Consider the following 16,830-nt stretch of genomic DNA (forward strand, 5'->3'; position numbering starts at 1 on the left):
ACTTATGTTGTAGAGTCCTTGATGTGAGTCCATAGGCTGTACTCAATAATCAGTGCAGTGCTGTAGTAAGTGAAAATGCCCACAATGGTTAGCCTAATGGATGAAGTATATAACTATTCCTGAACCTGGTGGTATGGGACTCAAGACTCCTGTACTTCCTTTCTGAATGCAGCAGGCAGAAGAGAGAATGGATGGTAGTGGTCCCTAATGGATGCTGCTTTCTTGTGGCAGCGTGCTTTGTAGATGTACTCAGTTGTGGGGAGAGCTTGTCCTGTGATGAACTGATCTGTAATCCACCACTTTCTGTAGGCTTTTCTGTTCTTGGGCATTGCTGCTTCCATAGTAGCTGGTAATGCAACCAGTCAGGATATTCTACACTGTGCATTTGCAGTGCCTTGAAAAAGTATTCAGGCCCCACAACTATTTTCACATCTTACTATCCCATTTTCTCAATTTAAAATATATTGAAGTAGGGATATTTGAGTTAATCTACAAAACATGGTGCATGTCAAATCAAAAGAAAAATTCCAACACCTGTCAACAATTTACTAAAAATTAAAAGCTGAAATTGTGAGGCTTAAAAGGTATTCATCCTCTTTGTATTTACACTAATTTTCCTCAGGTGCAATACTATATACAAAAGATTGAAAGGTTCATTTATTACCAAAGTATACATCTCTGACATTTTTCTCCAGATTGCCACAAAACCAAGAAAAAAAAAGAATGGCAAGACAATCATCAACCCCCAAATTCCCCCCACCCAGCATAGAACAAAATCTGAACTGGAACATAGACACCCAATTCCCCATCCCTCGCACAAAAAAAAAGATAGTGCAATAAACACAGAATACAAAAAACTACAAGACTGAAAAAATGTCCATTGTCCAAATCCAAAACACAGAAAACCCCAGTAACATTCTCTGAGTAGAGCAGCAGGCCACGCAGTCCTTCCTCTCCGGCAGCAGAGCGATCCCACTAGCAATCAAAAGGCAGGCAACCAGTGCTCACCTTCCAAATTCACCACAATGTTTCAATCTCCCTCATTGCTTTAATCGGTGAACAATCCGTAAAATGGAATGGAACATCAATTCGTGCCCCCGCAGCCTTCTTGCTGAGGCTCGGAATCTCTACCTCCTGGAATCCTCTCAGAGACAGCAAAGCACTAGATCACCCAAACTAGGTCTCAAAACTGCAAATCCCAGGCTCCAACGGTCCCAAAAACACGTTCAAGACGAAAAACAGATGTAAAAGAATCAGAATCAGGTTTATTATCACCTGATTTGCAGCAGCAGTTCAATGCAATACATAATATAGAAGAAAAAATAAATCAATTACAGCATACGTATATAGATCAAAAATAGTGCAAAAAACAGAAATACTATATATTTAAAAAGTGAGGTAGTGTCCAAAGATTCAGTGTCCAATTAGGAATCAGATGGCAGAGGGGAAGAAGCTGTTCCTGAATCGCTGAGTGTGTGCCTTCAGGCTTCTGTACCTCCTACCCAATGGTAACAGTGAGAAAAGGGCATGCTCTGGGTGCTGGAGGTCCTTATAATGGACGCTGTCTTTCTGAGGCACCGCTCCCTGAAGATGTCCTAAGTACTTTGTAGGCTAGTATCCAAGCTGGAGCTGACTAGATTTACAACCCACTGCAGCATCTTTTGGTCCTGTGCAGTAGACACCCCCCGTCCCCAATACCAGACAGAGATGCAGCCTGTCAGAATGCTCTCCACAGTACATCCATAGAAGTTCTTAAGTGTATTTGTTGACATGCCAAATCTCTTCAAATTCAAACTCCTAATGAAGTATAGCTGCTGTTTTGCCTTCTTTACAATTGCATCGGTATGTTGGGACCAGGTTAGATCCTCAGAGATCTTGACACCCAAGAACTTGAAACTGCTCTCTCTCCACTTCTGATCCCTTTATGAGGTTTGGTATATGTTCCTTCATCTTACCCTTCCTGAAGTCCAGAAGGAACGTTGTTTCGTTTTTACTGTGTACTTACCAGCAGTTTATGGTTAAAATAATAAAAAGTGACTTGACTTTTGCTGCGACACGACTCCACTAGTTGGCATATCTCACTCCTGTACGCCCTCCCTTCACCACCTGAGATTGTACCAACAATGGTTGTATCGTCAGCAAATTTATAGATGGTGTTTGAGCTATGCCTAGCCACACAGTCATGGGTATATAGAGAGGAGAGCAGTGGGCTAAGCACACACCCCTGAGGACATAAAATCGAAATAAATAGTTTTGTGGTCTATCTACAAGATATCAACCGTGTGAGCATTGTACACATTTTGACCGCAACCTGATGAAGGGTCTCAGCCCAAAACGTCGACTGCTTATTCTTTTCCATAGATGCTGCCTAGCCTGCTGAGTTCCTCCAGCATGTGAGTGTTGCTCTGTATTTCCAGCATCTGCAGATTTTCTTGTGTCTGTGATATTACTTTACCAACTCACCCATTTGATGATGTAGAAAATTGGAGGATCACCTGTTTTCAATGAATTTATAAGAACAAATACCCCCCACACCATAAAGTCCAACAGTATGTCCATCAGACCAAACAAAATAAATACAATAGAGCACTCAAGACAAGTCAGGAAAATGGTAATAGAGAGTTACAAATCTGGGAAGTGTACAAGATCATCTCAAAAGCACCAAACATACCTCAGAGCTCAGTGCAGTTCCTCATGGAAAAAGTGGAAAAAGCATGAAACATAACCATGCTGCCTAGGTCAGACCATCCCTTTAGTCACTGGAGAAGAATGGCACTTGTAAGAGAGGCAACTCTGACATCAGTCACTCTGACTGAGCTGCAGAAGTGTGTGGCTGTAACTGGTAAATGAAGTTCATGGCTCCACAATCTCCAAGGCCTTCCACAAAAAGGGTTTTTAAATGGAAGAGTGGCAAGGAAGAAGCCCCGGCTAAAAGAAAAAAAAATCCTTGCCCATAAAGACTTTGCAAAGTGTCACTTAGAAGATACCGTTACAGACATAGGTGGTCTTGTGGTCAGATGAGAGTATAGCGGAATTTTATGGCCTCAATACTATGCAATATGTGCGGCAAAAATCTAATACTGCACTTCAGCCAGGTAACACCATCCCTACTGTAAAGTATGGTGGAGTTGGCATCATGATATGGGAATGCTTTTCAGCAGCAGGGACTGGAAATCTATTTAGGATTGATGAGAAGAAGAATGCTGCTAAATACAGAGGGATCTGGATAAAACCTGCCAGCCTCCACCAGAAAGCATAAACTGGGAGGAAGTGCATCTTTCAACAGGACAACTACCCAAAACATACTGCCAAAGCAACCATGGGAGTAACTGCAAATTGAAGAAAGTTGATGTCCTTGAGTGTCCTGACCTTAACCAGATCAAATTTCCCTGGCAAGGCCCCTAAGATTGCTGACCACTGCCACTCCCCATCATATTATACAAAGTTAATTGAGACCTATCCAAAACAAAACTACTGATTGTAACAGCTGCAAGAGATGGTTCAAGGAAGTACTAAGCAAAGGGGGATTAATATTTTTGAAGTGTTGACATTTCAGTTTTTGAATTTTTTTCGTTTTTTATGCTTTACATTTTTCCCTGTTTTTTGGGCTCTACCGTGCAGAACGGAGCATGTGATTCACAATAAAAATTCTCAATTAAATTGTTCAAAATCCCTGGTTGCAATACTTAGTTACATTAAAGGGTTGGGGGCTGAATACTTTTACAAGGCACTGTATAGAAGTTTGCCAAAGTTTTAAATGACATGTTCCGTCTTCAAACTTCTAAAAAAAAGTACAGGTGCTGCTGTGATTTCTTTAAAATGGCATTCATGTGCTAGTACTGGGACAGATCCCCTCTGCTAGGAATTTTAGTGTTCCTAACCCTCTCCATCTCCAATTTCCTAATGAGGAGTAGCTCATGTACTCTCAATTCCTTCCTCCTGTAGTCATTAATTAGCTATTTGGCTTTGATAACATTGACTCAGAGGCTGTTGTTGTGGCACCATTCAACTAGATATTCAACCTCCCTCCTTTCATCACCACCTTTGATTCAGCCAACAACAGTGATGTCTTCAGCAAATGTAAATATGGCATTGAAACTGTACTTAGCCTCACAGTTATAATATGTGGATAACTAAAAGTTCACCAGGTGATTTTTTTTGGTCCAAAATAAATGCTGAAAATCCGGTGTGTTTAATCTTATCATGCGTCATAATACAAAAGAACAGAGCAGTTTCACTGTAAATACCTTGTGAGTAGAGCGAACACCAAAATATATGAAATTACTCACAAAATGTTCAAATTCTTTTCCATACTATAAATTTTCTGATAATGTAATTAAAGCTATGTCAGATTCTGCCCAAATCAGTTACAAATAAAAATCGAACTTTTTTAATGCAGCTTAAATGAATAAAGCCATAAGAATTTAACCACTGATTTTGTTAATGGAATGCAAAGACTATTAAGATGAAATACCATTCAATTGTTCATTGGCAACTGCAAGTTCATTATTCACCAGATCTATAAATAACTACTACCCTATTTGCTGGAGAGAAACAGAAGCTCATGAGAAATGTCCCTTTAATATGACAATTATAGCACCTCCATTTTACTTCTGTCTGAGCTAAAAAAAGAAAAAACACTTTTTGCTGAAATAAATTACTATTTGTCTCAATAGAGCCTGGTTAGAAATACACACCAACCCATACAAAATGCTGAAGGAACTCAGCAGTTCAGGGAACATCAGGACTTCAAAGGAAAGGGGAAGACAACCAGAAATACAAGACCTATTTCTTGTTCTCTGCATACATTAAGCCTCGACACATTTGCAAACATGATAAACAAAATAACCCCAAAGAGAGCAAATATGCATCATCCATTACAAATCATAGCAACCGGGTTTTTCTTTCTGTAATAAACAACAGAAATAGATAAATTTTGGGGGGAAGGGGGTGGCAAGCAGCAACACTGAAGTTACCATTTGGTTTTGTTTCTCTAACCAATTACTTTGATCTGCTGCTGCAAACTGCAATATTGCTTCTAAAATAAAAAGGGATTTTTATACATTTAAGTCCTACGAAGTGATATTATGCAGTAAAAAATCTCATTCTTCCTGAACATCTCTTGCTCCCTTCCCAGAATTCAATGATCACCAAGAACTAAGAAAACAAGTTTGCTCTCCTTACAACTCAGGAATATCTAAAGAACAATAAAGCTTGGAACAGAAAGGTTTTACTATGAAGAGATTTCCAAATTTGGATTTGAAGCTGCCATGGTTACAGAATGGCTGCGAACCTAAGAACCAGAAGCAGTAAACAAAGGGGTATTTGGAACATAAATGAAATTAAACATCTCTAGTTGAATACAAAAGTTACATCTTGTGATTTTCATACTTTAGCTTATCAATTATGTTGTTACAAGAACACTCAGAATACCCAAGCGCTCATGTACTTTCAGAGCCGACTGGTGGCGTAGTGGCATCAGCGCCAGGCTTTGGAGTGAAGGCTCCCGATTCGAAATCAGCCGGCTCCCTTGCACGCTTTCCATCCGTGCTGTGTTGAGCGTCGAATTAGCAACTCAGCCTCATAAAAACAAGAAAGTCTGCCAAAAAAACACCGTCACGATGGCGTCCCGATGACTCCACTTGGAGATTGTTCTTTCTTCTTTTTTCAAGAAGATTTAACCACAGTGTATGCTTATGCTTTTTGACTTAATTAAGCAAAAATTAAGTCTGAGAAACTTAAATTCACAAAAATTACCACTGTGAAATTCGAGTGATTTTCAGCTATAAGAAAAATATATTTGATAAAATCAAACCTCTGACAACGCTGGAATGTTAAAACTAAAATAATTGCTGCTCAACGAACATGTTTTGTCATACTTCCATGGTTTTGTGTGCAAGCCGTTCAAATTCCTGAGCTTCAAATGTCTATTTTAACTACCCTCCAGGTTCACTACCTAACAAATATTACTGAAATCTCCACACTGTTTTTGAAGAACTGCATGCAGGAGAATGCAGTGACTTTACTAACAATCATGCAAATGATTCCAATAGCAAATACAAATTTTATTTTTCTTACAACTGCTTTGAACTGAATAATACAATCAATTTACCACATCAGAATTGCTTGTTAACTGGCTAATTAGTATTGTACCTACATAATACAAAACAATGTGCAATTATAGTTTCTTCCAAGCCTTTACCAAATCAATAATCTGAGTGTACAAAATAATTAAATCTGAGAACTTTACAAAAGGACCTGCTGTTTGTATTATATAACAATCTTTGGCAAGTAAAACTCCAAATAAGTATATTGCAAATGTTGCAACAAAATGGAGATAATTGTACATGTCATGCCCATGGTAATTTTCCAAAATGTGGATTCATTTTTGCAAAACAAATCCATCAAGCTGGTGACAGGCAACGAGGCAAAGAAAGACATTCTGATAAAACTGCAGCACTTAAAATCAATGTTTTTGCTAAGTAGTTACAGGAAAATCTTCAAATCTCACTGCAATTACTTTACAGACAAGACATCTTACAACACTACTGTTTCAAACAATGTTAAGGCAATTTATGTCAGTAGACATTAAAATTTCATAATCAAATTCCTCCATTTGTCTATATTAAATATTGAGACTATGTCACAAGGAAATGATAGATGTATTACAAAACCAACCTTTATTTTGTAACATTCATGGAAAAAAATAGTTATACCTTTTTTCTAGATTTCACTAGGACATAAAGTCATTCACTGTACAAACAAAAATCTCTTGGTTACATGACAACTTTCATTTTGGAAATAATGACAAGATCTATTGCCTCAAGTGATTTGTTGTTGTTATGAGTAATGAACAGACCTGATGGAAATGGGGTGCAGAGTTAACTATTCCCCAACCCCCACCCCCCAAGAACTATGAACTATTGCTGTTGTTATGCTGCTACTGAGAGAGAGAGAGAGATGAAGCCCAGGCAAGAACATCTGCTGCAGATAAGAGGAAGAGAGAGACTGTTGATTTATTGTATTTTGATTCTTCCTGGATTATTTACCTTTCACTACAAGGACTTTACTTTGCTCGTTAACATTCCTCAGGAGACAGGAGTGGCCTGATTTGATGGACACAATCATTCAGAGTTGATGGATAGCTGAGACCCCATTAGTAGGGATAAAAGACAGGTCTGGAGAGACACCCTCAGACACGGTAGAGGACACTGATTGAGTGGTGTGAACCCACAGAAAGGAGCGGGTTTCGGAGACCGCATCAGGAGATCGGTCAATAAAGCTCACAGTGTTATGGTGGGGCCGGTGGGGACTTATGTGTGTGTCCACTCATGCCAGAGTGACGAGTCCACCACAGAAGAACGGTCTAGCTGAAGGACGGAGGGGTCATAACTGAATGGCCACAACGATACGACGGAATAAGAAAGCAATAGAAGGTTTGCCTGCTGCAGCTGTTACATCTCGCTTGCTCTCCCTCTCTCCAACGATTACAACAACCACAACTACCTCAGCACGCAAGAACTGAATCTGAACTTTATACTTTTCTATGACAATTCATTTATCCCTAGACATTGATAGAGCTTGTTTATTATTGCTTATTATTATTCCTACACTTTAAGTTTATTATTGCTAACTTGTTTTATATGCATATTTGCATTTTTGATACTGTACTGTGTAGTTTACTAATAAACATCTTTAGTTTTTGGTACCACCAGACTCAACGGATTCTTCTTTCTCTGCTGGTTTGATACCCAGTTATGGGGTAACTGTCAAAGTCAGCAGGTAACAATAGGATGTTTTCCCATCCCATGTTTTCCCACTCCCAGAACTTAAGACTGTATTTTGATTACAACAGTTAGATTCCCTTGTGCTGGCAAATAATTTTACTTCTATTTGACTATTTGATAACATTCTGGAAAAAGTAATTCATTCTCCCAACTTCTGGAGGCTTCCACAATCCATAAACTCAGGAAGTGCAATGGAATTCACTCCACGTCTTGATCCAACAAGGCTCAAGAATCTTGACAAAATTATGAGTAAAACAGCCAACTGATCAGCTGTCCAATGATTATTTTAATCATTATCCACTCCTTCCAGGTAAATGGTACTGCAGTTTGCACCATCTGCAAGGCCCATAACTCTACTACCTAGAAGAACACCAAAAAAAAGGCACAAGTGAACTGTGCCACCTTGAAGCTCCTCAAAGTCAGACATTATTGCTGTTGAGTCCAAAAATCCGAGAGCTTGATCAGCTCTGTAGGAATATAATTCACAGAAGGCTGAGCAGCACAAGAAGGCAAATCAACACTTGTAAAAGCAATTGAGGTGAAATCAATGTTAACCTTCCATGTAATTAAAAGTAACATCCTTAACTTAATTTCTCAATAATTTTGAACCACCTCTACTAGACCCATAGGACTACAAGACATAGAAACAGAATTAGGCCATTCAGCCTATCGAGTCTGTTCTGCCATTTCATCATGGCTGATCCATATCCCTCTCAACACCATTCTCCCCTATTCTCAATTGTAACATTTCATGCCCTGACTAATCAAGAACCTATCAAATGCCACCTTAAATATTCCCAATGACCTAGCCTCCACAGCTGCCTGAGGCAACAAATTTGCCACCCTCTCTCTAGCTTAAGAAATTTCTAATTCCTGTTCTTAATGCACATGCCTCGATGCTGTGGCTGTCTCCTCTGCTCTGGTCCTAGACTCCCTCACTGTAGGACCAATCCTCTCCACAGCCACCTATCTAGGTCTTTTAACATTCAATAGATTTCAATGAGATTCCCCCCGCCCCCCACCATTTTCCTAAACTGCAGGCAAGTACAGGTCCAGAGCCATCAAATGCTCCTCAAATGATAACTCTTTCATTCCAGAAACATTCTTGTCAGCACATTCTTTCATGAAACAAGGGGCACAAAGCTGATCAGAATATTCCAAGTGAGGCATCACCAGTGCCTTATAAAGTCTCAACATTACATCCTTGCTTTTATATTCTAACCCTCCTGAAATGAATGCTAATATTGTATTTGCCTTCCTCAATACCAACTTAATCTCCAAATTAACCTTTAGTGAATCCTGCATGAGGACTCCCAGGTCCTTTGCATCTCTGATTTTTGGAAAATAGTCTACACTTTCATTCCTTCTACCGAAGTGTATGACCATACACTTCTCAACAGTACAGTGGCATGCAAAAGTTTGGGCACCCCCGTTAAAATTTCTGTTACTGTGAATAGTTAAGTGAGTAGAAGATGAACTGATCTCCAAAAGTCAAAAGTTAAAAATGAAACATTCTTTTCAACATTTTAAGCAAGATTAGTGTATTATTTTTGTTTTGTACAATTTTAAAGTGGAAAAAAAAGGAAAGGAGCACCATGCAAAAGTTTGGGCACCCCAAGAGATTTTGAGCTCTCAGATAACTTTTACCAAGGTCTCAGACCTTAATTAGCTTGTTCACAGTCATCGCTAGGAAAGGCCAGGTGATGCAAATTTCAAAGCTTTATAAATACACTGACTCCTCAAACCTTGTCCCAACAATCAGCAGTCATGGGCTCCTCGAAGCAGCTGCCAAGCACTCCGAAAATAAAATAAATGATGCCCACAAAGCAGAAGGCTATAAGAAGATAGCAAAGCGTTTTCAGGTAGCCGTTTCCTCAGTTCATAATGTAATTAAGAATGGCAGTTAACAGGAACAGTGAAGGTCAAGTTGAGGTCTGGAAGACCAAGAAAACTTTCTGAGAGAACTGCTCGTAGGATTGCTAGAAAGGCAAATCAAAACCCTCGTTTGACTGCAAAAGACCTTCAGGAAGATTTAGCAGACTCTGGAGTGGTGGTGCACTGTTCCACTGTGCAGCGACACCTGCACAAATATGACCTTCATGGAAGAGTTCATGGAAGAGTCATCAGAAGAAAACCTTTCCTATGTCCTCACCACAAAATTCAGCATCAGAAGTTTGCAAAGGAACATCTGAAAAAGCCTGATGCATTTTGGAAACAAGTCCTGTGGACTGATGAAGTTAAAAGAGAACTTTTTGGCCACAATGAGCAAAGGTATGTTTGGAGAAAAAAAAAAGGTGCAGAATTTCATGAAAAGAACACCTCTCCAACTGCTAAGCATGGAGGTGGATCGATCATGCTTCGGGCTTATGTTGCAGCCAGTGGCACGGGGAACATTTCACTGGTCGAGGGAAGAATGAATTCAATACCAGCAAATTCTGGAAGCAAGCATCACACCACCTGAAAAAAAAACTGAAGGTGAAAAGAGGATGGCTTCTACAACAGGATAATGATCCTAAACACACTTCACAATCCACAATGGGCTACCTCAAGAGGCACAAGCTGAAGGTTTTGCCATGGCCCTCACAGTCCCCCGACCTAAACATCATCAAAAATCTGTGGATAGACCTCAAAAGAGCAGTGCATGCAAGACGGCCCAAGAATCTCACAGAACTAGAAGCCTTTTGCAAGGAAGAATGGGCGAAAATCTCCCAAACAAGAATTGAAAGACTCTTAGCTGGCTACAGAAAGCGTTTACAAGCTGTGATACTTGCTAAAGGGGGTGTTACTAAATACTGATCAGACAGGGTGCCTAAACCTTTGCTTCAGGCTCTTTTCCTTTTCTGTTATTTTGAAACTGTATAAGATGGAAATAAAAAGTAATCTTGCTTAAAATATTAAAGAAATGTCTCATCTTTAACTATATGCCTTTTACTCGCTTAGCTATTCACAGTATCAGAAATTTTGACCAAGGGTGCCCAAACTTTTGCATGCCACTGTATATTCCATCTGCCACTTCTTTGCCCATATTCCCAATCTATCCAAGTCCTTCTGCAGACTCCCTGCTCCCTCAACACTACCTGCCCTCTATCTTGGCCACAAAGTCCTCAATTTATCATCCCAATCAGTGACATACAACATAAAATTAAGTGGTACCAACACTGACTCCCGAGGAACACCACTAGTCACCAAGAGCCAATCAGAAAATGCACCCTTTGGTCCCGCTCTTTGTCTCCTGCCAATTTTTGCCAATGCTCTATCCATACTAGTTTCTTTCCTGTAATATTATGGACTCTTATGTTACTAAGCAGCCTCGTATCAAAGGCCTTCTGAAAATCCAAGGACACAACATCCACCAAGTCTCCTTTGTCTATCCTGCTAGTTATTTCCTCAAATTCCAACAGATTTGTCAAGCAAGATATTCCCCATGATGCCTCCAATACCCCAAAACCTCATCCTTAATAATCAACTCCAACATCTTCCCAACCACTGATGTCAGCCTAACTGGCCTATCATTTCCTATCATCTGCCTCCCTCCCTTCTTAAACAGTGGAGTAGCATTTGCAATTTCCAGTTCTCCAGAACCATGCCATATCCATATCAGTAAGTAAAGGTTTTCCCTATTTGCCTAAAAATGTGGAACGCTACTCCATTCACTCACATCTTAAATCCATTTATAATTAAACTAATCTAAAAATAAACTATTTAATTTAATTGCTTTAAACAGACAACTTGAAAACCACACTGCATGCATTTAGAAAATAACAAAATTGTTAACAAGATTATGAGTATGCATGGAGATGGAAGAGAATAACATCACTAGAGATATTTGATTGCTAACTCCCCTGTAATGATAATTCAACCTGCTGGTTTATGAGCTTTTATTTCAAATTTGAAGACTTTTTCATTAAAGACATATTAATGTCCTGGACTAGTGGGTTTACACCAGGACTTCAAAGTTAACCATGCCTTTTTTTTTTAAACCTTCAGAATCAAAGGTTCTGACCAAAATTGCTAATATCTGTGCACAGTCTTGGTAGTGTAGCAGAAAATTTACCAAAGTTTGGTTCCAAATTACTATTTAATTTTAAAGTTCAAAGTTGGAAGTCAGAACATTTTTGCTTTTACTCCTACCTCAGAGGTATAATACAACTAATAACTCAATCTGTTATCCCTATGTGCTGGACAAAAAATATCTGGAGTCAGAACATTCTAAATGCGGTGGATGAGGAACCAAAGGATATAGTCCATATGGGCACTAACAACATAGGCAGGAAGAGAGACCAGGTCCAGCAAAGTGAATAGCATCAGACAGGAACTTCTAGAAGCTGATTGGCTAAAGCTATTTGAAGGGTCAGTTCACAAGTGGCAGGCTTTTAACATCAAAATAAGAAGAGCTCAAGGGCAGCAAGTTCCCGTAATTGGCTTGATGATAGAAGGCAAAGGGTAGTTCTGCAGATCTGCAGACTGGTACCTAATGGTGCACCACAGAGATTAGTGCTGCGTCTTTTGTTCATCAAAAAATAGATCTGGGTGACAATGTAGGTGGCATGATCAACAATTCTGCAGATGAGACTGAAATTAGTGGCATACAGGACAGTGGTATACTCAGAAATTGGGTAAGAGAATGGAAGATGGAATTTTTTTTTTTAAAAATCAGACAAATATGAAATGATGCATTTAGGAAGTTAAACCAAGCCAGGACATATCAAAAAGACATGACCCCGCGGAGTGCCATTGAATAGAAAATCTCTTGGGGTATATGTGCATAGTTCCCTGAAAGAAGCAACACAGAAAGCATACGGTATGTGTGCTTCATCAGCTGAGGCAGTGAGTTCAGAAGTTAGAATGTCACATCACAGTTGCTGAAAACATTGGTGCAACCACACTACAGGAAACATGCAATTAAACTCGAGAAAGTGCAGAAAAGGATTGCATGGATGTTGCCTGGATTGGAGGCTGTGAGTTATGAGAGACTGGATAGCCTAGGCCTGTTTCCCTTGGAGTGAAGGAGACTTAAACGAAGGTGACACAGTAGCGGTATGGAGTATAAATTATGGGAAACACAAAAAGGGTCGATAGTCCAAATTTGTTTCCCATGACAGGGATGTCTAAAACTAGAGGCTATTGGTTTAAGGTGAGGAAGAGTAGATTAAAAGGGAAGTGAGAAGTAAATGTTTCACTCAAGGAGCAGATATCCAAAATGTGCTGCCAGAGACTGTGGTGGAAGAGGTAAGAACAGCAACGTTTAAGATGGATCTGAACAGGGATCCAAGAGGACCATAACTTTGTCATGGCTTGGAGGCTTGTGCGCCTCAGTGACCCAGAGAGCCATACTGGTTGGAGTCAGGGCCTTCTGCTTTGGCTCTTAGTAGGGTCACCCATGCCAAACAGGTTAAAAGGTAGAGGCCAAACTAAGAGTGGTCCATCTGTTCTCCAGCTTTGATGGGTGCGGGTTCAGCTCAGGGCTAACAACCCTGACTGGTCAAACAAAACTTACGGAAACAGCAATGAAGAATCCTGTGTACGGCAGTATTTCTAAGTTTCCACCTAGGACTTACATGGCTAACATTAGTGAAAACCGGGAGGACGCTGCTGCCACAGTGAAGGAAGCCCTGAACACTGCCAAGATCAAAACCAGTAGCCAAGGACAGACAGAGACTATGGACCTTCACTGCCACTATGCACACCAGCAGGCATAACAGGCAGGAAAAATGGACAAGCACTTGAATAAGAAATGGGAGGATACGGAATTATGCAAGCAAGTGTATATAACTAGACGATGGTCAGTATAGACACGGTAGGTCATGTTGTATAAGGCGGTAATAAGAAACCTGATTCTGATACTATGCTGTATAATTCTGACTCCATAACTCTACAAAAGACTTAACCACTTATCCAACACACTGATTTATGTCATCTTGCTGTGCAAAACGGTTGCCAAATTTACTTGCCCATCATGCCATAATAAAAGTAGATAACATGGATAAATGAGCAGTAGGCTAAATAAAGGAACAACATTGATATCAATAAAATTATTTGCTTTAGTGTAAACACCAGTCGAATAACAAACCCAAACACTTTTCTTTATCTCTCAGTAATTCATTAAATGTGAAAAATTCTGAACTCCAGTAAACGTTATACCTCCCCTCACTTTCATTAATCACAACCACCATTGAATTAAATTAGAACCCAGCATCTCGATACAAAGATCGCCAAACGCAGATTTGAACAGAAATGTATCACATGACTAATACGACCTTCATATTGAATTTTATTAAGAGACGTCAAATTACAAGATTAAAAAACTGTAACATAACTCGCGTTAAATAATAACCTTGGATCGATACCAAAAGTAATGCTCGCAGCTTTCAAAATTCCGCAAAATAAAACCTTTTTATTAGACAATTTCTGCCAACCGACTAATCACAAATAATGAATTGGTAAAGAAACTGGTCTAGGTGCCTGCCATAAAAATTCAAATCAATGACCAAACGATTTCAGCACGAGGACCATAACTGGTCTCTACAAAGACAATGTGATAACGCTGCTAACATTACACTACAAACTGGAACTAAAGTGGGCAAACCCCAGCTGGACTGCTCCTTTAAAATAACTGAGGTTGCAGTGGAGTTTGACCGCCTGTTTCGGGTTAATGGTGCCTTTTACTACACTTTCATTAGAATTCAAACTGGAACGGATAATTTGAACAAATAATTAACACGAAGACAAAAGAGAACAGAGAGAAAGTACCCCCCCCCCCCCCTCCCCTCCCCTCCAAACACACACACACACACACACACACACAGCTGTGAAGTGACAAGAAGGTACGGAACAAGATGCCGAACTGCTGGAAGCTCCTAGTAGGAGGCAACTGCCCAGCCCCTTCCCAAAATCTATTCCCAAAACAAAGGCCTACCGAAAGCGCGGCGAGTCCTTCAGGCACTCCTCGAAATCCACCATCAGCTTCATGGCGTCTGTTCCTCGTAAAGCACTGGCTTACCGTCGCCCTTCGGTCGATGTTCAGTGTGTTTAAGGCGCGGCTCCTAATCGCTCGCTCATCACTCGGAGGCCCTACTATTTTGCCACATCCAGCCCAGCAACTCACACCCTACCCTACCCGCTGTGATAGACAACTACCAGACCAATGCGGACCGCGGCTCCTCCCCGTGAGCCAATAGCATCGAGCGAAGTGACGGGGGTGGGCTCAGCGGTTGGATCAAGTTTGATTGCACGAACATTCTGGGCTTGTTAAAAAAAGAGATGGGGAAGGGCGGTAGAGGTCCCAATTCAAATTATGTATTTTTAAAATTGTGTTCATCTTTTTTACGAAGAGCTATTCTTCGGAAGAACAGTGATACACCGCTAATTTATTCATAAGGTGAACGTAGAATGTATATATTTACAAGAATATTGATACCAAAACATTGTTATTGGAAGGAAGCATATGCAATAATACTGTATACATTATAATCGAAGTGACGGCGATCAATTGAGTTAAAGGTAATGATATCGCCATCTGCTGTCAATTGTAGCAAAAGGTGGGAAAGCTGGATCCAAAAGCAAAATAAATCTACCAGAAATGTAAACAGTAAAAGATGAAAATGTTCTGCAGATCAGGCGGCATCTCCGGAGAAAGAGCAGATGGTTCACATCAAGGATCTTTCAAATAGAACACTGAATATGATATTTGAGCGTATCAATTTTTGCTTTGGGACAATTAGGTTGTACCATTAGGCACCTCAATAAAATGAATTTTATCTTAAATTACTAGTAAAGGCGACCCAATCATTCACAAATGATAAAAGCAACAGCTCCGCAAGCCTAATAGTGTTTAAGATCAATTGTATCACAGGAGAAGCAAAGGAACATACGAGTCAGAAAATGTCACATTCAGGATTTGAAATATAGTTTGGAAGTTGGAAAGAAGAAGGAGAAGCAAGACAATAATAGAAGTGGTAAATAATAGCAAAAGTACACCTACAGTTTCTTTATACAAACTTGAATAATGTTGAATTTTCCGTCCAAGAATACCTGAGGCACTTTTAAAGTGCGAGAGAGAGAGAGAGGAGAGGGGGAGAGAGAGGGAGGGAGAGAGAGAGATTGATTGATTTAAGGTTAGAGCCATATGTCCTGTACAATCACGTGGAAATGAAGCAAATAGCATTGCCAAGCTTCATCTCGAGCAGCTATGTAATAGAGGACCCCAGCTGTTCATGGGGGTACATACTGAAACAATCTTTTAACTGCTGCTGAAAGATCATCAAGTTGATGAAAAAGCACTTTGGTCTGCCCAGAACCTGTTGCTCTTCCAGCGTGAGGAGATATCCGCAGTGAATGCTGGTAACTGCCGTATTGTTCAGCGTGGGAATCTACGCTGAAATTCAGTTCTACCTTGCACAAGCTTTGTAGAGAAGACCGCAGGCCCCTGTGTAACAGCTCAAACATTGCATGGATGCATTGCTTAAGAAGGAAACATGAATGGTACTGATGATACAATGAATGTTGAGAAAGACAGTATTTACTGCATTTTCTGAACAAAGTATATTTTTGCAATAAAAAGCACAATATACTTACTGCTAGCTGTTTTGGCTTTTCCCAGGTGCGCAAATTTGTGAAAAATTAATTCTTAAAATAATTCAAGGTAATCTTATTCTTTAATAGTAACATATGACTACATTTTAAATACTTCAAAGCAGCAGAGAATGAAGAAGTATCAGTTAAATGCCTTTTTGGCTTTTACTTTAAACATAGGGCATGCACTTTTCTCAAACTATTGCTTGTACTGTGGTACGAGGGATAACAATCATGTGCCGTCCTCATTCTCAACAATGCAGAAGTGCCAGTCTTAAAGCTTAGCAGTGAATTATTTCAAGCATAATGTTCTGCAAATAAATGTTAACTTTAAATTGTTGTGCCTCACTGCATTCATGAAAACAATACACATTCATACTGTCAAGTTGTGGTTAAATATTGGTCTTGCAATGCTTGCATTCCCCCACCCCCCAAATGTGCATCTTGCAAAATTCTATGCGGCTGTAGTCTT

The 16,830-nt window shown here is 39.8% G+C and overlaps 1 protein-coding gene across 3 annotated transcripts in view; it reads right to left on the reverse strand.

Annotated features, from left to right (window-relative positions):
* LOC140725567 (arf-GAP with coiled-coil, ANK repeat and PH domain-containing protein 2-like) overlaps positions 1-14,914 on the reverse strand; it is a 128,932-nt gene extending 114,018 nt beyond the window's left edge. For all 3 annotated transcript variants that reach the window (XM_073041184.1, XM_073041183.1, XM_073041182.1), the window contains exon 1: positions 14,704-14,914. In XM_073041184.1, coding sequence (XP_072897285.1) covers positions 14,704-14,756 — 53 coding nt within the window. In that variant the 5' untranslated portion in view covers positions 14,757-14,914. The remainder of the gene's footprint in view (positions 1-14,703) is intronic.
* Positions 14,915-16,830: the final 1,916 nt, after the last annotated feature.

Source organism: Hemitrygon akajei, chromosome 3, assembly GCF_048418815.1.
Source record: "Hemitrygon akajei chromosome 3, sHemAka1.3, whole genome shotgun sequence".
Lineage (NCBI taxonomy): Eukaryota > Metazoa > Chordata > Chondrichthyes > Myliobatiformes > Dasyatidae > Hemitrygon > Hemitrygon akajei.